This window comes from Acanthaster planci, linkage group LG21 (genome assembly GCF_054643075.1).
Source record: "Acanthaster planci isolate LZ-2023a linkage group LG21, COTS_SCS, whole genome shotgun sequence".
Lineage (NCBI taxonomy): Eukaryota > Metazoa > Echinodermata > Asteroidea > Valvatida > Acanthasteridae > Acanthaster > Acanthaster planci.
The window spans coordinates 11,113,337-11,136,661 of record NC_141797.1 but is presented as its reverse complement, the minus strand read 5'-3'; the positions used below and the strand labels follow the sequence as shown (position 1 = coordinate 11,136,661).

The window sequence follows — 23,325 nt, the reverse complement described above, 5'->3', positions numbered from 1 at the left end:
CTTACAAAATCATCTCAGATAACATGCAATAAATTCAACACCAAACTTACAGAATGGTCAAAACAGAAGGATACAAAAGAAATAAGGCAAACATGGACACATGCCAAAATATTCAATATGAGTGTGCATGGGCATTTGAATTATCCACAGTAAACTTTGTGAAGCAGAGTATGCAAAAGGGTTGGAAAACAGTTCATATTACATAGGACAACAAAATTCTGAAATTACTTCAGTGATTGCAAGTTAGCATGGAAACCTTGATTGTAAAAGCCTTTGGAATCATTCTGACAATGATCATGATTTAAATACTAAAACTGGTGCTGATCAAGTCTTACCCTTCATCAGATACATGTGCTTGTTGTTTGATATTTTTAATCAAATGTGCTTCAATCTCCTTCCTTTCGTAGGCTAAGTGACGATTTTCAATTTCCAAATTCCTGATCTCAGCCAACTGACTTTTTGTTGTCATCATCTTTTCTAACTCACTGTCATCTAGGTCATCTTGTTCCTTCCTATCGCTTTCAGTCAGTCCATTATAACTGCCATTGTAAACTCTCTGACCTAAGACCCCTGGCGCTGTAATTTCACCTTTATTATTTGTGTCGTTATTTTGTACACTAATATAATAGTTTTTAGTGTTGTGCAGGTTTGTTGTTGGATTTTTACTTACGACTACGGTCGACTTTGTCGTGGGGCTCATAGAACTTTCTGTGGAGCTGTTTTCAAATGTTTCCTCGGTTGAGTCTGGATGTTTTTTACAATCTTGTTTTTCTTGCTTCCCGACAGGTGTGGATGTATTCCCCTTTTTCACCATGTGATCCAAGACCAATGCTAACGGGGAGAAAATACCGCTAGAGTGATGAGCATTCTTCTCTTCGGTAGCTTTCCTTTGAATGATAGCATCTTGACTTTCTTGTCTGCCCTGTTCTGTATCAATAGTAAATGTTCCTTCTCTGGTCAAAGTTGGTCTGGGTTCTTTCGTAAAAGTTCCTTGCCTTTGAAGAACAGGCCCGCTTCGTTCACTATTTGGATCGTCAGAGTGTTGAACTTTAGAGTGAGTCTTTTGCTTTTCTGAAGCAGGTAATTGCTGTGACTTCTGTTGGTGGTGTTTTTCCTTCAGGTATCCCCCCTCTTTTAAAGCTGTATAAACCTTCTTCACTGGTATTTTGGAATATGGGTTAGATTTCCTTGATCTAATACCAGGTGATGCCAAAGTTTCAAGCGTATGTTCAGGTGCTTTTTCAGCGACTTCCAGATTGAGGGAAGGAGAGGGTTCTTTCGGTGAAGATTTAGAGAGACCTTTGTCCACAGGGATAGATGAACTAGACTTCTGTCTTGTTTCTGATGGAGCGTGCTTCAGAGCACCGGGAATTCTTTTAGAATCAACAGGTATTGGAATTAATGAATTAGTCCGTCGTCTAGTGGAATCAGGACTCTGTTTCAAATCCCTAGAGCTCTCTAAGTCACCTGATGAACCCACAGGCCTCACATCAGAGCCTTTCCCCGAATCAATCATTGAACTGTCTTGTTTCAAGCGAGCTTCTTTCTCTTCTTGTTCCCTTAGCCACTGTCTAATGGGTGAAGTACTCTGTGCTCTCATTGTTAGACTTTGGGCATGGCTTGCATTTATTGGTGATTCAACAGCAGAATGAGCAAAATCAACGTTTGATATCTTTTCATCCTCAACTCTACCGGTCAAATTTTGCTCAGAATAACCTGACTGTCCACTTTCTATTTCTAAACTTTCCTTTTCCTTCAACCACTGCCGTATTGGAGAGCAAGGACCTTCATCTAAGCTACCTTGCGACTTTGGCAAATTAACACGAGGAGTGTTCTGATTATTCAATTCAAGCCTCTGCTCATCAAGCTGCTGTGTGATAGACTTACTTGAGTTGCTGTATGGCTGGACAGTCAAACTGGCCTTGTCATTCACAAAGTCCATCCCTAATGCACAGGCTATGTAGTCAGCTGCAGTATGATCTCTCTCGGACAAAGTTTGTTTCAAATCTTCCCTTGGAACAACTCTGTCTGCCTCCAGCATTCTTTCATTGTCAACAAGCTCTTTTTTCTCCACATCTCTAGAATTTACAAGAGCCTGATGTCTCTTTGTTGCATTAGTGACTGACTTATCAGATTCATTTTTCTCTTCCTTCATGACCCCCGTTGGGTTCCTTTCTAGTCGGTTCTCTACTCCCACCATTATATCTGTTGTCGGGTAATACCAGCATGGAGGAGTCATCTTTCGCTGGTTTGTCAACCAGCTCCTGACCTTCTCCATAACCAGAGACAGAATTGACAATACGTCTCCCAGAATCAGCAGATTTCTGTGCATCAATGTTGCCATGATGGTTGACTAAATCAATTTGCTTAGCATCAGCTCCGGCCACTGAATGGTCCTGCACCTGTGCACTGACTGTATGATGCTGATCATCAAGTACATCTTGGGTATTTGCAACATGAATATCTCCATTAGCCTTATCCTTGACTTTATTTACATCACTGGTACCATTATAAGATTTGTACTCAATTCTATCAGATTGGTTAGGGTTAACTTTGTACAAAGACTTCTCCATGATTTTAACTGTGCCAGAACCTATCTTTTGAAGCACATCTCTTGAACCAACACTTTCTTGAGGCAGCTTCTTTGCTCCATTTTTAGCTCCTTCGTCATTATCATTAAACAATAACTGAGCTTTCACCTGCTTAGCAGAATCAGCATTGCTGAGTGTTGCGTGGTAGCCACGATGCTGATTCGCTTCCTGACATTGAGTTGTCCAAGTAACTGATGGCTGAACAGCACCCTGTAGCAGACGTGGATGACTGGACTGGTCCTTATTAACTGCAGTGTACTGATCACCCTGGATCTTTCCTGGTTGACCAGGGTGCTGACTGGCATGCACAGGTTGACTCCTCTTAAAGCGCTGTGAGAGGACATTTTCCTCAGACGGTGTCGGTTGAGGAGATTTAGCTACCTGCTGATTGCGCTGACCAATCAGATGTGTGGGTCTGACATCACCATTAAGCTGTATCAGATGAGAAATCCCTTGATGGTTTGTGTCTCTCTGTAATGCTGCTTCTTCTTGATCTAAATCTCTCAGTTCAAGGTCCAGACCTGCCTTTTCTGTATCAAGTAAGTCGCTGTACATCAGTGACGTCTCTTCCGCCTGTAATGGAAAAACAAAACCAAACGGCTTTAATGAGCCATGTACTATAGTTCATCTGGAGTTATTCTTCCTTGCCTACCTCCAGAGGATGCAGTGCACCTGTATTTCAAGAGAAACAGTTTATGACACAAATGCGATGACATAAATTTCAAATGCACTTTCATTCTTTTTTGTGAAACTCTGCATTAAATTCTTAGAATCCAATAAAGAAAAATTAAGTGGGGCAGAACAAGCATTCAACACAACTTTCTCACTTGGTTAAAACAGCAGCAGTATGGAGTACCAAAGTGAATACGCCACACACACAATACATGTAAGTGTGTAAAGGGCATTAGCACGAGAACCAACACGTGAACCAGCACGTGAACCAACACGCACGCATAATCCATTCGTTTTCTTATTCACTGTGACGTCACACTTAAGTACTCTATTAATGAAGCAGTGGTCACCTGAATACAAAAGGATGCAGATTCCCTTAGGAGCTGAGAACGTTTCAATAAATGAAACTGGTTGGCTAAATGCCAAAATGTTTTTGTTTTACCAATCAACAGCTTTGTTAAAATATTCGCCCTAATATATATACGGATAGTACCTAAGGGCATGGCCTGTACATACAGCTAAGAGTTATGCGAAGTCCTTACAGTTTCACACATACATGTACATGTGTACACCACTATTCATCAGCATTCCATTGCATTATAGCAGGAGTAACAACTCAAAGAAACATGCTCTAAACTTAAATTTCCGCAAGTGCTGCATTCACTTTCTTGCAGAATTGGTATGATGATAAAATCTCCTTTTCAGCAAATCCATGCAAAAAAGAAATCCCTATAACTTGAACACATTTCACACAAAATAACGGGAAAATCTAGACAAAATCGGACAAATCTCACCCCTACTGAACATGCATGATTGTAAAAGAAATAGACAAATGGAATCTAACGTGAAACAAAACTCAACGAAATACATGCAGTTCCAATTTAATTTCCAATGCTACCAAACCAAGTCATTGGACACTTGTGGTACAATTTTGCTACAGAAGAAACTGTTATACCTTCAGTTTAAGTTCAAGCAGGTGAAGCTTCTGAGCTAACTCCTCTTGCACTTTCTCTTCAGCATCTAAGATGGTCTCATCAGATACATGTAGGTGTGCAAATCGAACACTGGACAATAAACAGAAGGAAGGGTTTGGTAACTTCAAAAGCAAATCATTTGCATCTGCCCCCCCCCGGTACTGAGTGCATCTTCAGAGAGAACTAACGTTATTTTCATACAGTCTTCATAGGATCCCTTTGAAGTCCTATACAGTCAAACCTCTTAATAAAAGCACTGTTAACATGGTTAATAAAGATTCTGCTTATAACAAGGAAATTTTAGGTCCCAAATCTTACCTTTCATTGTTTTTATCTCTAATAATACACACATACGTGCAAGGTTCCTGTTATCACAGGTCCTCTTATTAACCCTTACCCAAGCATATTATTTGGCTTACAGTACTCCGTACTACATGTACAAAATACTGAGCAGTAGTCTGTGCGTGAAGGACCTAGCTCTACAAATTACTACTTCGGGCTAGGGCACCCTCCATTGTTACTCGTACAGAAAACAGCATCATCATCAGTCATAGTGACACAGCACTGTATGGTACATGTACATTGTCTTATCTTTTGTATTTTGTGGGTTCAGAGAACAATAAGGTCATGTCCTCTTACAAGCAGCAGCGCTGTACACTACATTTTACTACTAAGCAGAAATTTTCCGTATTATGTAAGGTTACGGTTAACATTGTCACTGTAAAATCCTTTCTTGATGGCATTGACAAGATTAAGGATGGACTCAACACAATGAAAACAGTTTTGGGTTGTTGATGGTGCAATACTTCTTTCAACTATGACCCAATGATATTTGACTCTGCATAGGCATGTTAGGTTTATATAAGCATCTGTCCTTACAATAGTGTTCATGCAGATATATTCACACAGTATTCTCAGTGTGGTTCAAGTGTTCGAAAAAAATCACAAGCTGGCTAGGGAGGGATTCGAACCCAAGACTCCCGACTTTGCAGAAACATCATGGAGAATAGTAAGCAAATGTGATCAGCACACTTACCTCTTTTTGGCTGTTTCATCCGTAAGTTGGTGGATCTCGTCCATATCATCCAAACTCCGCCCGCTCTCATTAACACCTTGTGATCTGCCGGTCATCGGAGCAATATTTTGTACACTATCTCTAAGGTCAACAGACCTTGTCACAGCTCTCTGACACGCTATCGGTTCTACTGGCTTGTTCAGACCCAAGGCAGAGTTTGACTCCAGGTTCCTAGTACTCTCTCTCTCAATGACCGAACGTTGCTTTTGTCTAGAGAGATGCATGTTGGGGGATAAACCAAGTTCCAACAGATGTTGCTTCCTCCAGTCATTTTTAGTTCCTTCAATTAAAAAACCGACAGACGTCTCTGCCTGAGTTGGAACTTGATTTCCTGTAAATTGATGCATGTTTGGGGATATTCCCAGGTCTATCAGATGCTGATTTCTCCAGTCATAATCCTCTGAGGCAGAAATACTTGAAGGATTTCTGCTGGTTGGATTGTATCTCAAGTTAGACTGCGGCATGCTTGGTGTTATCCCAAGATCTTGTAAATGTTGCTCCCTCCAGTCAGAAAGAGGTTCTGATGAGGTTTCATCCCTCAAATGAGGACCAAGAAGATGAGGTTGAGTCTTAGGTGATAAGTCTAACTCCCTCAGATGTTCCTGTCTCCAATTCATCTCTGCTTGTCGTCTTCTAACCTGGTCCCTCGGATACACAGCAGTTGATATGCCAGGGCTTTCACCTACTTTGTATACAGTATGCCTCTGGGCATTGCCAACTAACTGTTCGCGCTGTCTGTAATCACGTTCATTTGAGGTGAGAAGAGCTTGAATTTGTTGATCTTGGGGGAGTGTTGTAGACAGGCTAAACTGATGCTCAGCACTTGGTCTGTGGACTGACACTGGTGTGGAATGGTAAGCTACCACTGGAGACACAAATGAATCTCTGAAATGCCTCTTCCAGCCATTCTCCAACTTCATGCCGACTTCTTGAGGCTGAAAGGAAGATGACTGTCCATTCTGGTGAAGTGACAAGTACTGCCCCTCTCTAGAAATGAATACATTAGGGGAGGAATTTCTCAGTTTTTCATCCACATTTCTTGGGGGACTCAGTGCATTTGCATGTTTTTTCCTCTTTTCCAAACTACGACCTTTATGACCCTTTGACTGGATTCGGTCAAGGGAAGCTCTCTCATCATGTGATATGATACTTGATTTTGATTGGTTAACAATGCTGTCAATCACACCTTGCCTTCTCTTCTGCTCCTCATTATGTTCATCCTCTATTTTAGCATCCTTAGCATCCATGGTTTCCTTGGCAACCTCTAACTCAAGAAGAGCAAGAGGAGACAGAGGAAGAGATGATGGTATCCGAGCAGAGAGTTGTGGTGAATGTCTCGTCTGAGTTACTGGGATATCATGCATCCATGTATGACCGGAAGGATCCAAAGTGTACTCTCTTTTTTTGTGTCCTGATGCAGAGGTAGAATGGTTTAACTGTGGTGTAGATGAGGAATACAATTTCTTATAATACTCAACCTGGGGGTCAGATCCAACAACGCTAGGATAAGCTGATGCCGTGATATTTGGTGGTGAGCTTTGTTCATGGCTAGGTTCATCGTGATGCAATGCTTGTTCTGAGACGGACAGACCATTTGGAAGTGAATGGTTCCGTGGCACAGACTGTAGATCCATTTCACTACGAGATACAGAATGAGAATCCAGAGTATTTATTTTCTTTGACTTGGAGTGAGCTAAATTTGGCCGTTTTCTTGACCTGAATGGTCTGGCACTTGTTACTTGGCGTACAGTCATTAAGTTAGTTAGAACCTGACTGTATGGAGAGGCCACATCATCATGAAATGGAGTATTAACATTTGGTTCTGACATTCCATGTTGCAGCAATGGCCGTACAGACCAGTATGGATTTACAGAGCCATCTTCTGCGAGGTATATTCTGCTATCCTGCATGGAGGCATTACCCCCACTGCTTGGAGATGAATACACTTTGTGATTTGATCTTACAGGTGATGTCTGAATTGAGTTGTTCTGAATAATTCCACTATGTGTTTGATCCATAATTGGGGATTGACTCAGGTTGATCAAACTTCTATGCTTTGTAAGTGGAGAACTGTTCAGTACTTCATTGTGCCTAGCATGTGGTTCACCCGTTGCAGAGAAATCATTGTCCACATGTAATTGATGAATATTCATCAAGCTACCATGGAAGCTCATTGGAGGTCGTTGTGGCAAAGACCTTTGCGATGACGAGGTAGGACGCAGCTGGTAAGGTGAAGTGCGATTCTCTGGTTGCGAATGCAAGTCTAAGGAGGAGCTTTGATTGGTGTTGAGGATAGCAGGTGCGCCGTTAGGAACTGCTGTATGCTGTGAATGTGCGTCATATGCACCAAGTTGGGGAGGATATCTCGTGGTCTGGGTTGGGTCTGGCTGCATTAACCCATAGTTTGATATCTGATTCTCACCAACAACATTGGAAGGATCTGAAGATGACAAGATGAAGTGATTATCTTGATGATGCATCTGGTTGCCAGGCAACAGGTATTCTGAGAGTCCTTGTGGCAAAGGAGGATGTCCCTTATGATGTATGGTCACTGCAGTATCATCTTCAAAATCAGAATCTCCATATATGCCATACTTTTGTGAGCTATATTCCCTAGAGGACTGCCTAGATGGCGAGTGACCTCTCACAGTCTGTTCTGTAAGGACAGTTGGCTGTGATACCGATGCCTGCTGTGCGTGAGCTATTTCCCGCTCAGCCATCGTTGAGATGTTTTTGTTTCTTTGTACATCCTCCTGGGTTTTTCTAATACCGTCAGCAGCATCATCATCACTCATTATTTGACCCTGTCTGTTACTGTATTTGTCATAGAATGAACCTGGATGCCCTATCTTTTGAATCAAGGGATCGTCATCTGTATCTTCAACAGAATTACTGTTATCGGGATATATGTCTCTCTGTTTGTTGTGTCTTCTGACCCTGTCTGGGGTTTGTGTACCTCTGTTATGGAAATCTTCTTTCTCAACTTTTGTCTTTGCCAAATGACTTTTACCCTGTCTCCCTTTATCTGGTTTCTCGTGTCTGGTTTGATCTGATGAATCCAGACTATTTGATGACGATACTTTATGCATTCGATCACTAGAGGGCAGTCTTTCACTTTGATGGGATGCTGAATCATCTGATCGATTGCGAATTTCTGACTGCCATTTCAGGATGTCTCTGATGTTTGAAGCAGAGATCTTCAGTCTGTGACTTAGTAAATTTGTCAAAATGAGGCACCTGCATCACAGTGGAAGAAGAGAAACAATAACACCTGTGACTTTTTGTAGTTATGAATAATTGGGAAGTTTGTGGTATAATGAGGCCGAGCCCCTTTGTCCTTGTAAAAGTAGAATTAAAAAACAGGAGGCAATTCAAGGAGGTGCTAGGAGAGTTGAATGCAAGGTGAATGATATGAAGCCAGAGCTATCCAATCATAAATGGTACTTTAGGAAATAAAAAAGAGACCAGAGATACATGTATTATTTCTTGAAGAAAAATGAGGTATTCCCAAAGTAATTTTTTATAAAAGTGCTTGATATTATGCGTCATGTTTAGTGACACCACGGTCTGTTTAATGTGGGGGAGTCAGGTTGGCATGGTACTTCTTTCCTTACCTTTCACCTCTGTGGTCCGGGTTCAAAACCTGGCTTGGCCTATATGTGGATTGGGTTTTCTGTGCCTACCTGACTCCATAAGTTTTACCCAGAATATTCCCCTGGGGTTTTCCTCCCACCTCTGCTTCTCACTTTCTCCTCTCCACAGGCTTGCAAGCTACAGCGCCTAGGGCACTTTTGAGGAATCCTTGGTGTCATTACCAGAAATAAAAATCTACCTGTAGGACAGTAGTCGTCCTTTCTTCTTTAGTGAAGCGGCTCCAATGTCCTCAGGTATCAGCTTCACTTGCTTCAACTCTTCTTTTGCCATCAAGGGGTGTTTGTGCAGAAACCGTCTAACATCTTCCTCCCACTGGAGACGTAATGCCTGGGAATCATGACTTTGTGAGTGTGATTTAAGGTCAGTGTAGAGGTCGTACAGGTCAGGGGGCAGAAATTTGATGCAACTGATGTACCAGCGTCGTGCCTGGAGTAAAAAACAAATATGAAAAAATCCTTAATATGAGCTTGATTCAGGTGAAAATAAAACAAGAAAGTATGCTTTGGCAGAAATGAAGAAAACGGAAAAAGGTTCCTTTCTCAAAAAACCATTGGTGTTGGCAAGAATCAAAAGACAGAATCCACAGATGAAGTGTCAACAGCACAGCACTCACCTCATTGTAGAGTTGATGAAACCGATAGACTGACTGTAGAATGTGCTGGTGTTTCTGCAAAGCATTCTGGAAGTCCTTTGAATGTTGCTTCAACGTGTTGGCGAGCGTCATGATTTCCCCTCGGCTGGAATTGCCATTATTCATAGCCATTTCCTCCCCCTGCTGCACTAGGTCACTGACCCTGGACATTTTCTCCTGGAAGAAACAAAACAGTAACTTGATCAATGTGACTGTAAAACAGGGATCTTTGCTTTGTGTACCACTGTCCTTCAAATTTTCCAATCAATTCAATATCTACAGTAGCAGGTGCATCATTACCACACCTTTCAGCTTTGAGTGAAGGGTTTCCAGGCCTTTGCAGTACTTCTGCTTTGAGGTTACTTGACTAATCTCTGATTTATGAGAGGATGCAATGTGAGAATATGAAGACTAACTGTCTTAATATTTGACAACCCGACATTGTAAAAAAATGAAACTTCTACATGCATATCACAGTATTCAAGCAGAGGAGATGCAGATATGGGCAAAGTGAAAGCAATGCAAAAGATTTACACATGTTTACTCGCACAAGTCACTTACATACACAATGCAAGTCACAATCTACTTAAAAGCCTACCTCAGCCTTGAGGAGAAATCCTGTCTCAAAGTGATTACACAACATCTCAGCACGGCTCAGATTATCAGCGATATCAGCAACATGTTGGAGATCTCTTTCTTTCTTGGATTTCAACCAATCCAGTAACTGAAAAAGACAGTCCAACAGAACAGAATAAACGCGTCTGTATGTCTTTGCATGCACTCTTGTATGTTGTTAATCACTCACGATTCACTACACCATTTCCTGCAGGGAAAATGAATGCTCTTCTCCAATCAAGTTGTTCAGCTTATTGACTGCCAATTTATCAACCTGTTGGCAGCAAACTGTGAGGGTAGTCTGCTGTCATTGTTTTAATGTTTATGCCATCGATAACTTAAAGAAGAGAGAGTGCAATGGGAAGGACAAAGACAATACTATGCCCACCCCCTAAGATAATTTGGCAAAAAATGAGAGGGCATCAATTTTGTTTTCGTTTCCCTCGTGATCGTATAAATTATATTGAAATTAGCTATTGAGGACTGTCACGGTTAACCAGTGCATGAAAAGTACCAAAGGGTAGGGTAGCCTAAGCCCTCCAAAAGACCACTGAAGGTTACATTTAAAAAAATTTAGCCCCCCCCCAAAAAAACAAAGAAATTCAGCCCTTAAATTTTGGTTCATGATCTGCCCTCAACATTAATCTGACATTATCAATTTATTTAAGCACTGATCAGGATACATACCTTATTGACATCCTCTCTATACTCAATGAGCTGTATAGCTTGAATGATCCAGCTAGACGTGCTATGCCAATCATCTTCAATCTTTTTCTTTGCAGCAATCAGCTGATCACGGCATCCTTCCACCATCTCCTTTGTTTCCTTAAAAACTGGTTTCTGAGCTAAGACAGTGAATACATCCTCTTCATCACAGCTGGAGAATCTTGCAAGGAGCTCTTCACACTGATCAAGAACTTGATCTAGTTGCAATCCTCTAGAGAAGAGAATTAACAAAAATGCTGGGTCGGTTGTAAAGTTTGTATGCCTGAAAGTTGGTGACAATGTTACAAACAAGATTGTTGAGGGCAGGAAGTTCACGGAGGCATCAGAGGCAATCGCCTTGATGCCCCTGGTCTTTACCTCAATGCCCATTGAAATGTCCCCACAGACAAGTTGATTTTTGAATACAAGTGCCCTTTGCAAATGAGAAATTGCCTTGCCATTTCAAGAATGAAGATCCTGCCCGGAATGTATTCTAGTATAAATATACACTTGCCTTCTAATATCATAGTAAGTCTCTTGCAGTTGGCTGTGTGTTTGTTGGAGCTGTTCTTTACTGTGTCCTACATTTGTTTTTGCCATTGCAGAAAGATGTTGGTAGGTGTCACTAAGTCTGACTTGAACAAACTCAAAATTACCAAACAATGGCTCAACAATCTGCAATCAGCAAAAAAGAACAACATAAGAAAAATGTAACAGCCAAAGAATATCTCATGCAAATTAGCAGCAATCTACACGTACATGTACAATGAAACCAAACATCTACAAGTGCACCTGCACCAAATATGCCACACAGAATCCACATTAAAGAACACCCAAATTCCTACTGCTTCATCAAAGTGACCAATCAGCAAGACCAAAAGAGCATGGAACAAGTACAGGCCTTTTCCATCCACGTGACTGGATTGTACTAAATGTAAACAAAAACACCACGTGTGGACCGCCATGGCCACAATGATTGCATACATTCCTGCAGGCAGCTTCAACCACGTACAAGCGCATGTAGGAACGCTGCATGCTGGAGTAGTTTATCTTGACTAGGTAGATTACCATCACAACACTATCCACTCATTACCATCACAACACATGGCGGTCCAGCACGATCGTGACATCACAGGAAAAAGGTCTATAATGCAATGAAGTCAAAGTTAATTCAACTATATCTGAATGCAATGTTTCATCAAACAGGAGAATAAGTAGTGCACGTAACCCCTACACCACCATGAACTCAAGAACATGTAGGGTTACAAAACCTTGTCTTCTGAATGTAAGCTAGCCATGGTGAGAATAATGCACATAACCCCTACACCACCAAAGCCTCAGTGACATGCACACAACGTCACCCTTCTGAATGCAACCCAACGATGGTGTGAGTACTGTAAACAGCCTCTACACCAACATGACCTCAGTGACTAACCTTTCTAAATGCAACCCAATCACGGTGTGAGTACTGTGGCCAGCCTCTACACCACCATGACCTCAGTGACTCACCCCTCTAAATGCACATTGATGGTGTGAGTACTGTAGCCAGCCTCTACACCACCATGACCTCAGTGACTCACCCCTCTAAATGCACAATCAAGCTGTGAGTACTGTAGCCAGCCTCTACACCACCATGACCTCAGTGACTCACCTTTCTAAATGCAACCCAATCACGGTGTGAGTACTGTAGATAGCCTCCTAGTTCTGGTGTCAGGTGAGATTTCTCAATGTAGTTGTACAGCTCCACTTCATCATCAATGGCAACGCTCTATAACATAGAGAAGAAAGACAGCTAAAGACATGAATTAGATGAAATAGTTTCATGTACCATTATCCGCCTCCAGCAAAATCATCCCCTCATTGGTTTAAAAGAGCCACATTGGTTGGAAGTGTTTATTTTGTTGGTAGCGATGTGACGGTCAAGTGTGCATTTTCATTGTCATCCATGAACAAGCGAAGTTCAGTTCTAACCAAAAGGAGCCTCTGTTGCTACCGGTAAGAAACCATAGCACCCTCTCTTACACCAGCTGGAGGCTCATACCGGACCTAGCTTAGCTGTATCATATCATTACAACTGTGGCGTGTAAACAAGAGACAAACATCAAAAGTTATGTTTGCTCTTCATTGCAGGGTTTTGCTGGGGTGCTGGTGAGAAGAGGGAGGCCAAATAATTTGGACAAAATTAAAAATGCCCGCAGTAAATACAAATGTTGTTGACAAGACCTAAAAAAACTGTAGTAGTACATTAACTCTCAACCTACTTCCTGCAAAAATACATCATTCTTGTAGTTTGAGACCTTTGTTTCAGACGAAACAATCTAAAATTGAACTAGTCCAACATTTCTGTTATCTTTACATAAATTTTTTCCTGTTTTCAGCGAGAGTTGGCAAAACAAGCCAGAAAAGGCTGAGGTACTCACTAAATCAATGAGGTTCCCCCTTACAGGTCAGGGAAACCTGCTTCATTGATAGACAAAGGTACTATTACACGTATGCCTACTTTAGAAGAGTTTATAAAAATGGCACAAAAAGCATCACAATGAGCCAGTTCAGTATTTCAAAAAGCCAAGGTCTTTCAGGCACACAGCAGGTGCATGGGTCAACGTATGGCTATGCTGATAGGACAGACTATGACACACATCCATAGGTGTTCCTCGTACTGAGCATGCTCTGTTGGAATACCCAACCGGCTGATTCAACAATGACACTGCTTGAAGGCCTACCTGGAAGTAAGGTGGTATAATATTCTTGTTCATCTTCTTCTTGCTTTGTCTCAGCGCTAGATGAGTCAAAGTATCTTTGTGCGTTTTCTTGTTGAGTGGAAGTATTGCATAAAGCACACAGGTTCCTATTGCTCCTTTCATCTCAGCCTGACCAAAAACAAAACAACATAACATAAAAACTACTGCATAAAATGGAATTTCAATGCTTTAAGCAAACAACACCACATCATGAGTCAAGTTCAATCAGCGATTATTTGTTAAACTTTATGAACATGGTTACTATGGTTACTGACCCTAGTCCGGTCTCCAATTTGTTTCACAAACACTGTGCATGTACATACTTGTACAAATATAACATACCAGCAACCCAAGGGGGCCAATTTTATAGAGCCGCTTATAAACACAGAATTTGCTTAAGCACGAAAAAAAACCTTGCTTAAGAAACAAAGGTTATCAGCTCAAAGACAGGTAAATACCATTCTAAAACAACATACTAGAACATCACAAGAAGTTTTGGCTGGTAACCTGATTTGTCAATCAAGGTTTTTTCATGCTTAAACAAATTTTTCGCTTAAGCAGCGCTGTGAAATTGGCCCACCAGCATGTACATGTTTAAGTGAGAAAACACCTTGCTTGAGAAATCAGTTTACCAGCCAAAACTTCTTGTGATGTATACTGTTTTGGAATGGTGTTTACTGGTACCTGTCTTTTGGTTAACATGACAATCACACAGAGTTTGAGCTGATGACCTTTATTTATTAAGCAAGGTTTTTTTGCAATTTACATGTATGTGCTTAAGCAGCTCTACGAAATCGGCCCTGGGGTGCTGTCTGCATATCTGTACGTGTACAATTGTACATATGGTACATTATGTACATCACCCACATCTTTTTGACATGTAAGCGTACGTACATTAAAGCCTCATAAAAATTAATGGAAGGTCTCAAACTGACATAGGTACATGTATCTTATTCAATGTCTGAAGCTTGAAAACACAGTACAAATGCTGGTACGAATATATGCAGAAGCATGACCGGGGTATGCACAGTAGACTGTTTACTTCAACTCTAGTTAGCATATACAGCTCTGGTACATGTACATGTATATAACTTCCAGCCTTCAAAAAACCATATCTCAATTAAATAATTCAATTAATTTTAATCAAAAATTACATGTAAATGTTAGATTACACTACACAACTGAGGGATTTTACACACAGACTCTAGAGCTAAAGGGCCAGGAATCCAAGCTGCTGTCATGAATCCAGGCTCAGGTACAAAGCAATGCCTCAGTTTGCCGACGTCACTTGTTGCAAAAAAATGCAAACCAGCTCGTAAAATGACTTCTACATGGACATGTATGCATGTTTTATAAGTGACAATATTAAAATGCATGTACATGTACACCATCCTACCTGGATGCTGTTGAGTATTGATTTCATCAGGAGAATAAAATCCAATGTAGAAAATCTGAGATCGGTGACAAATGCAAAGCCACGCTTCCTGTCAGCTACCCTGTAATATAGCCAAAGATAAATTTATGTTTATGCCTTCCAAATTATGTTAATATGGCCACAGTGATAATGATCTTTAAGCAAACATTGTACATCTACTCATTATGTGCTGTGCATGATGGATATGTGCACTGTTTACAAATTTTGCAAGCCATCATCTGCTTGTTTTATCACCTGTCTGTCAGCAATTTTTTTATGCAAGGAAAACGTTTAGTGCCCATGTAAATTTCTGTGCACACAAGAACACAACTAACTATGCCAATATTACATGTACAGTGTACAGACTGTGTGCCTGTAGGCAGTCTACTAAGATTCTTCACAGCCAAGTCTGTCCAATCGGACACTATCCATTGAGCAACTTTGGCACCCAATTCCCAACATAGGGATTCTGGGCTGTACAACCCTAAGTCTCCTATGTGTGTATCAAACCAGACCTTGCTGTCTGCCATGTCCATAGACTGTGTGTACATTTATATTACAGATTTATGTGGACTGCAGATCAAGGCATTATAGATTAAAAAGACCTCAGTTATGATACATGTACATGTAACTGTCTTCCACAAGCATTCAATGTACATGTACATGCCAAAAAATTGAAATATTGCCTCAAAGTGGATTTCTGAGTACACTTTCCAGGCTTTAATAAGAAACTGTACAAAAATATCATTGTACAAGTGAAGACCGTTTTTGTTAGGGTCACATGTTATGACAAACCTTGTGATGTCAATGTAGTATCGGAGAAGACTATCCATACCACTTGCTTTGACCTTTGACTCCAGTATCGTGTGATACCTGGCTGGAAATGCAATGATTGGCCTGCCATGCTGGTCTCTCCCTCCTGAAAAGAAAAAAAATAGTAATACAATTCGGTTACGAGGACACTTGAATGAATGCCTCCACAATTTCCATGATTAAGAAGGAAACAAAGAACAACGTAGACTACTAAGGAGACCATCAATGTCCTATGGTGTGAAAATGTTGCAAATGTTGTACAGAGCTGAGGAGACTGTCAATGTCCTATGGTGTGAAAATGTTGCAAATGTTGTACAGAGCTGCAATGGGCCTCGAACTGGACCAAGAGAGGCACAATGTTCTCAGCAACAGAGACACATTTGGTCTAACTCAACTTTGCTGGTTCATGAACGACTAAGAAATGTACACATTACAGTTGCATCGCTACCAGGAAAATGAACACTCCCAACCAACATGGCTCTTTTCAACCAATTAGGGGGTGCTTCTGCTCCAGGCAAATGTAACAAATGATACATACATGTATACATGTACATGTATGTATGGTGAATGTACCTGTAAGGATAGCAACCTCTGACATAATGATGTCATCTTCTGGCATTCTTGGAGCACGGCTGAAGAAAAACTGATCATCTGAAAAAAAATATTTGAAAAAGGAAAGAATTAGAAATAAGAAAGTAGTTTACATGTACAGTACATGTACAGTATTTACTTATTTACATTAATACTTGTACTGTGCACACATGAATGTACATGCTAATAACGTTTGACATGAGTAAGCACTGTTTGGTCTGCAAGGAGGTTTCGCATGTGAACGGATGAACATTTAGCTCTCTGTATCTGTTAACGATCTATACGTTGTTTCGCGAAGTCTATTTCTGACACTAGAAACCACCTTGAAATTGACCTTTTGTACACTAATGTTTTTGTATTTGAAAGATTTTAAAAACCCACAAAACCAACCAGTGAACATCAGCAATTCAGTAATTTTCACTCAGATTGTGAATACATACAGAATGTAACACAGATTAACTGGAAATTTGAAATTACACGTTTTGTACAAGTACAATGTAGCAAGTCCATGCCGTGTGTACGATTAGCAGAGAGTGACCTATGTATCACCTGTATCATGACACCACATAAACTGGTGACATATCCGGCGTGCTAAATGTAACCGTTAGCGTTTGAAACCTCCCTATTATTTACTCATAACTCTACACATATTCATGGTAGTTGGTATGCACATGATATGATACATGTACATGTACATGGTACAAGTATCATGTTTAAGTCTGCCTGCCAGTATACATGTACATGTATGTACATTGTACATGTACCCACGATGCACGCTGCACATTCTCTCTATAAGATGCATGTGTTTGCACAATACTGCAATGCATTTGCACAGTACATGTACCTTGAAAATAAACTACTTTCCCTCTGAGTGCCATGATTCCTTTGTCCAACTGGAATGAGTATAATGTCCAACTGTTAATCCATCAACAGGTAATGCCACAATTCACTGCAGGATTGTGTAACATTTAGGAAAAGTGACAAGAACAAGTACTACAACTGAACGCAAGGATGAAAGTTGAGCCAATCATGTCATCACATCAAATGTACAAAATCCTAACTGAAAAATAACAGAGCACTGAAAAGTGCAATATGGAGCCAATTATCAGTGGTCAGGTGGTTAGTTGACAGTCTGGGGAAGCTGTAGTTGCATTGTCTAGGGTGTGACACTATCGAGTATTTGCCAACAATGACTAACCTTCAGGACATCTATCATATCATTGGTCACAGCTGTTTTCCACACACCCACCATCACCTGCTATGAGCATGTGTCAATTCTAAAGTACAGTATATGCCTGAGACCCAATATGTTGCTCCCAAGCACATTATTGATTTTTTAGGGTGGTCCACATGTATGGAAATTTCTGTCATTCTAATAAGTTCAAGGGTCTGTGTTCAATAGAGGGCCTGTATGGAACGCCCTCACAGAGGACATGTTTGTTATTTAGGTTAAGGTGACAATGAAATACAGTAGTGTCTACTCAAGCACAGCAACAAAGACTTGTCCTCTGTGAGGGTGCTCCACGAAGGTCCTCTGTACAGTGGTGTGGTATACGTGTACAATCAGTGTGAATATCAAGTACACCTGTATGTAGCACTTATAATTTTTTTCTTCCACCATAAACGTGTTCATTATGCACATTAATCTAGACCTGCCAGATGCAGTGCATCTGGTGAAAAAGTCTGAGGCACTTTGATGCACCAGACATTCAACCGCAGCCAAACAAACTGGTCATGTTAAAGACAATGGAAGCTAGTCCCAACAATGCCACTGTTGGATCTTGTGGTGACTAGCAACCAAAGACTCTCACTCAGGCTGTTTGGCCTTGGGGAGAGTTGACCTGTTGGATCTTGTGGTGACTAGCAACCACAGACTCCCACGCTGTTTGGCCTTGGGGAGAGTTGACCTGTTGGATCTTGTGGTGACTAGCAACCACAGACTCCCAGGCTGTTTGGCCTTGGGGAGAGTTGACCTGTTGGATCTTGTGGTGACTAGCAACCACAGACTCCAAGCTGATTGGCTTTGGGGAGAGTTGACCTGTTGGATCTTGTGGTGACTAGCAACCACAGACTCCCAGGCTGTTTGGCCTTGGGGAGAGTTGACCAGTTCGATCTTGTGGTGACTATCAACCACAGACTCCAAGCTGATTGGCTTTAGGGAGAGTTGACCTGTTGGATCTTGTGGTGACTAGCAACCACAGACTCCCAGGCTGTCTGGCCTTGGGGAGAGTTGACCTGTTGGATCTTGTTACACTGTGCAGGCAAGCCACTTAGACATAATGATGCAGAGTGATATGTCCAGCCACCAAGAGCCAAAGCACCTTATACAGTATGTTTCCTTCCTCAACTTAGTTTTGCTTATAGTTTAGGGTCACACACAAATGCCAGTGAGCTTTGTGATGGAAACAAGATGTCTGATGGATTATTTTGTTAGTCAATGATGTTTTGTAATCAAATATGCATCAGCTTTTTTTAAGCAGTGAATATTTGTTTATTTCTTCTCTTAATGTAAAAAAAAAATGATATCCTTGCACCCGGGGTTTCCACAAGAATGTAAAACACATAAATATGAAGCCAGTGTTGAACTATTAAAGCCATCCTGATGCAGTGATGGTCTTTAGCTTGCAAAAGTTTTCTAAAGCGAGATTCATGAACTTAAAAATCTGGTTGGCTGTGATTTGATTCTGTCACAACAATTCATTGTCTAACCAAAAGTCCAGTTGATATTCGAATATTGTAGAATTTAGTAGGGTTTAATGCTGTCGATAAAAGTCAGTTTAAATGATAATGTCCAAAAATCGATACTCGCCTCTAATGACGATGCTGCATGAAATAGCTCAATACATGTACATGTATCTCTTTAAAAAAATTTTTTGCACTTTTGGCTTTATCATGTATGTCATTACCAACATCCACTGCAAATATATAGTGGGGTACATACGGCATCTTCAGGAAAACCCCTACAAGAAATAGTTTCAGCAGTTTACAATGTACACGTACATGTATGTCGTGTACATGTACATGTATGTTGGCAACACATGATGCAAGTCTCCATGTGAGACTGTATGGCATGCACAAGTTCGAACACTGGCTATGGTTCTTCACCACTGCCTCTTTTAATCAAAATTTGAAGCCGTAGTTGCAGGAGACCGGACACCCCTGTCATGCACCGCCCCATACATGTACATGCACAATTCCATGTATAAAACTAAATTGATACACCAGCAGTGCTGGGTGAACATACAGCTGTACATGTGTGTACGTGACCCTGGATGGAGGGTTAGGGTGATGGCCAAATATTCTGCTTGCTGTGCAAAGTAAATTACTGGTCAAGAAATGTGCATGTGAACTGTATGACTGTAAACAAGACCCCAGTTTTCTGCCAAGAAGCCGTGGCAGCCAAAAAGCTCCCTTAAATTACATATTCATGTACACCTATGCAGCACCCTTATCAATAAATTTATGTTGGCCAACAAGATGTAAGATACACTCCACCATGTCCACAGTTAAACTCTAAAATCAAGTCCTGCAAAGAGTTCCCTCTGGCATGTCTGGTTGGTACATGTATTGTACGTCTAGCTATCAATTTTCTTTCTTAATATGACTTAAAACTATCAAAAATCTGGCTGCCAATTTTCTTTCTTAATATGACTGAATAACTATCAAAAATCTGGCGACCAATTTTCTTTAATATCAAAAAGTGTAAATCTGATGAAGTAACACATACATGTATGGAGGAATGAAAAACTTATGAATTTTTCTTTGAAAATACATGTACATGTACCTTTTCTTTTATGGCCATCAACTTTGAGCATGAGATCTGAGATACATGTAATATGGATTTGCAAAGTTATTGTAATGTCATAGTCGTGTCAGTGCTACACATGTACTGTCAAACGTACAGTAGCAAATGAAAGCATGTCAGGAGAACATGCTGATCATATTTATTATGGCAGAAAAGTCAAACCATGAGTACAAGTTCCGAACAACACTCGCCATGCTCACTCTACCCATTTAACGCTGTGTCTGTACCTACATGTACATGTACATGTATTGTCATGTTTATACTGTAACTCCATCAGTAAACATGTTGACCCTAATTTTAAAGTAAAAGGGTCAAAAAGAATGCCACTGAAACTGACATGACTGACTGACATTGGCCATTCAAGACAAGACTTGCTAATTAAACAGCCTCAGTCAGTCACGGTCACGGCATACTGCTCATTACATTTCGCCTGACAACTCTGGTTATTATTAATAATAATAAATTTAATAACATTCAATCATTCGGCAACATGGCAAGAGGAGTGTGAATGAGTGGGGGAGACTTTATTAATATGAAGTGGCTATCGTTACGGCAGTCATAATGCATTTTTCATTTTGTATCGTTACGGCACTGAAGTGCGCAAGTGCGATGACGTACATGTACATGATGTACATGTAGCTGATCATCACAAGGGTTTATATAGTACGTTTGTCATGTTTGTAGCCAAGTGGTCAAGGTGGAACGTTAGGAACCACTGGTGTAAGAGTTCAAATCTGCGCTTGGACTAATTTATTTTTTTCCACCTAAATTTCATGTTTTATACCATAATTGTTTTTTATGTTGGTTTCTAATCGTATAGGCCTAAGCAGGAATCTTTTTTTACTTACTTATCTTACTTTTAATTACTTATCAGAGGCTTTGGAGGATTTTTTTAAAGGGAAATAAAGTCAGAATTCTGCGCTTAAGTTGGCGCTTGCGCAGTTGCAGTGCCGTAACAACAGAAAATGGGAGATGCGTTACTAGCTGATGTAACAACAGCCACTGCGTTATTAATATCACTCACTCGGTTCGGGCTAACCCCACTAGTGTGGAACGGACTCTTGCTACCGCTCCATCCTTAGCCACACATCCGTATACAAAATTTGCGTGTCAGCGTAGTGAAAAAGTTTGGCGCACCCTCTTATAATCGTAGGCGTGATTTTTGGAAGAGGCCATTGGTACATGTACATGTAGTACATGTATCTTTTCGCATGTCTTGACATGGAACAGCCGTGGAGACGATGAGGGGTCAAGTGGCATAATGTTCAACGACCTTATTTAAAAGATGGCGACTGTGACAGCGAGCCCATGAGATTGAATGGGTGAAGGCAAAAAGACTATAATATACCAGAACAACGAGAGTGAAATTAGTCAATAGGCCTAAATCATGTAAATGGCGCTAAGAAAGTGGAGAGGTTAAGGATCATCTCTGTGTGCAAAAAAATTACGCCTACAATTATAAGATGGTGCGCCAAACTTTTTCACTATCTGACTACACTAACATGCAAATAAGGATGTGTGGCTAAGGATGGAGTGGTAGCGAAAGTCCATGCCACACTAGGCCTAGTGGTAGTAGTGGGGCTACGTTCGGACATGTCAGCAGGTCAGGTCACTTCGATATGCAAGTGATACATGTGATAGTGCCTAGTGATACAATCCCCACTCCCCACATCTTGGCATGGGGCAGGAGTTGAACAGCAATTAATCAGGCGTGGCCCTATAAGCCTACCAATATACAGAGAAATAATGACTCATAAAGATCACTCAGTCGTGTTGCATGTGCAGGCCTGACGTCTGACGTTACTGTCGAGCATCACCATTTTACGTTAACTTCGTGGACATGGTGGAGCACGTTCAGAAATGACTTCTTTTCTCTGCGATTCAAGAGCTTGTACATTACCTTCATTGTCTTCAAGTTCCTCCATGTTTCTGACTTCGAAATGATTATAATTACTCAAGTGTAGTGTGAAAAAGGGCGGTTATAAAGCCTGAAAGTTAGGGCACTTTGAACGCGCAACGGATGATTCGCCATTGTCAAGAAGTTATTTACATTGACGATGAAAAGAAAGCGCCCTCTTTCGGCAACTGTGGGGAGCTTCTTACCTCTTTACACTTGTACCCACTGCGCGCGGAACGAGCAACGTCTCGTGGTCAGGTATCTAGTACGTTCGGCCTCCAGGAATAACCCCCACCACCCAACAAAAGTAGAAAATAACTCAAAAAAATACTAAAATGGTCCTCCAAAATACTGACTCTGTGAGTAAAAGCGCAGCCATCTAGTACTTTGGGTGGGAATTCTTCCAACAAAATGGCCAAATAAAATGGGGTAAGAATATTGGGAAATTCTTGATGACCTAAAATTGAAGCCAGGTAGAAGTTGAGCGGACCATTGAGCTATCAAGGGCTGCAACCATCCCACGCCCTTAAAATGTCGGACCTGGACCAAAATTCCGCACCTGCAAAGGAAAGAAAAACAAAATCCTTGAAGTCTACGAACTTTCAATGCTTACAGAGTGCCCAGGGCAAGATATACTTATGCCGGAGATTATCATTGTAATTTGCTTATTGATTTATTGAAAGCCTGTATCAGCAATCGAATGGTCCTCTTATCACTGTTGGTTACAAGTACTCTTGTTTTATGACTATCTCTATGTGGGAAAAATATCCTAGTTGAAGAGCTCAGCCTGTTTGACTGTTTAGAAGAAAAATAAGTCCAGTTTAAGCTGGCCATTCAAGATGTGCTTCGAATCAGATTTAGATAAATCTCCGGAGGACGAACTGAACTCCAAATCTGACAGCCTTGGCTCATTTTGATTCAATTCAAATCAGATACAAAGTGTGCACTGGCCAAATCGACAAACTGTGAATGAAATTTAGTTACCAATTTCGTGAGGCAACAACTTCACTGTAAATTAACAATTACATGACACTTTGGAAACCAGACATACATACGGCCGAACAGATTTAATCGACACATCTTCAAATACATAGCTTTTTGTGTAGTCTCTGAATTTTAACGGATAAAAATGCGACCTTATCTTTTA

At 40.8% G+C, this 23,325-nt stretch overlaps 1 protein-coding gene across 2 annotated transcripts; it reads right to left on the bottom strand.

Annotated features, from left to right (window-relative positions):
* Positions 1 to 1,998: 1,998 nt before the first annotated feature.
* Positions 1,999 to 22,333, bottom strand: LOC110983040 (uncharacterized). Of its 2 annotated transcripts, none has more exons than XM_087131041.1 (14): positions 22,182 to 22,333; positions 16,459 to 16,536; positions 15,868 to 15,991; positions 15,055 to 15,154; positions 13,641 to 13,787; positions 12,569 to 12,685; positions 11,432 to 11,592; positions 10,900 to 11,149; positions 10,196 to 10,321; positions 9,580 to 9,774; positions 9,145 to 9,392; positions 5,274 to 8,549; positions 4,219 to 4,327; positions 1,999 to 3,164 (listed from the first exon to the last, which is right to left on the bottom strand). In XM_087131041.1, the coding sequence occupies exons 1-14, from the start codon at positions 22,204 to 22,206 to the stop codon at positions 2,136 to 2,138; spliced, it is 5,985 nt and encodes a 1,994-aa protein (XP_086987167.1). In that variant the 5' UTR covers positions 22,207 to 22,333; the 3' UTR covers positions 1,999 to 2,135. The 2 variants fall into 2 exon arrangements, with proteins under 2 accessions (XP_086987167.1, XP_086987166.1); XM_087131040.1 differs by lacking the exon at positions 22,182 to 22,333 and adding an exon at positions 17,321 to 17,528.
* Positions 22,334 to 23,325: the final 992 nt, after the last annotated feature.

Coding starts and splice junctions, on each gene's coding strand:
- LOC110983040 (XM_087131040.1), bottom strand. CDS start 17,354: ATGGCACTCAGAGGGAAAGTAGTTTATTTTCAAG. Junction 15,992..16,458: donor AGAGGTTGCTATCCTTACAG/GTACATTCACCA, acceptor TTTTCTTTTCAG/GAGGGAGAGACCAGCATGGC. Junction 11,150..11,431: donor ACTTACTATGATATTAGAAG/GCAAGTGTATAT, acceptor TCTCTTCTCTAG/AGGATTGCAACTAGATCAAG.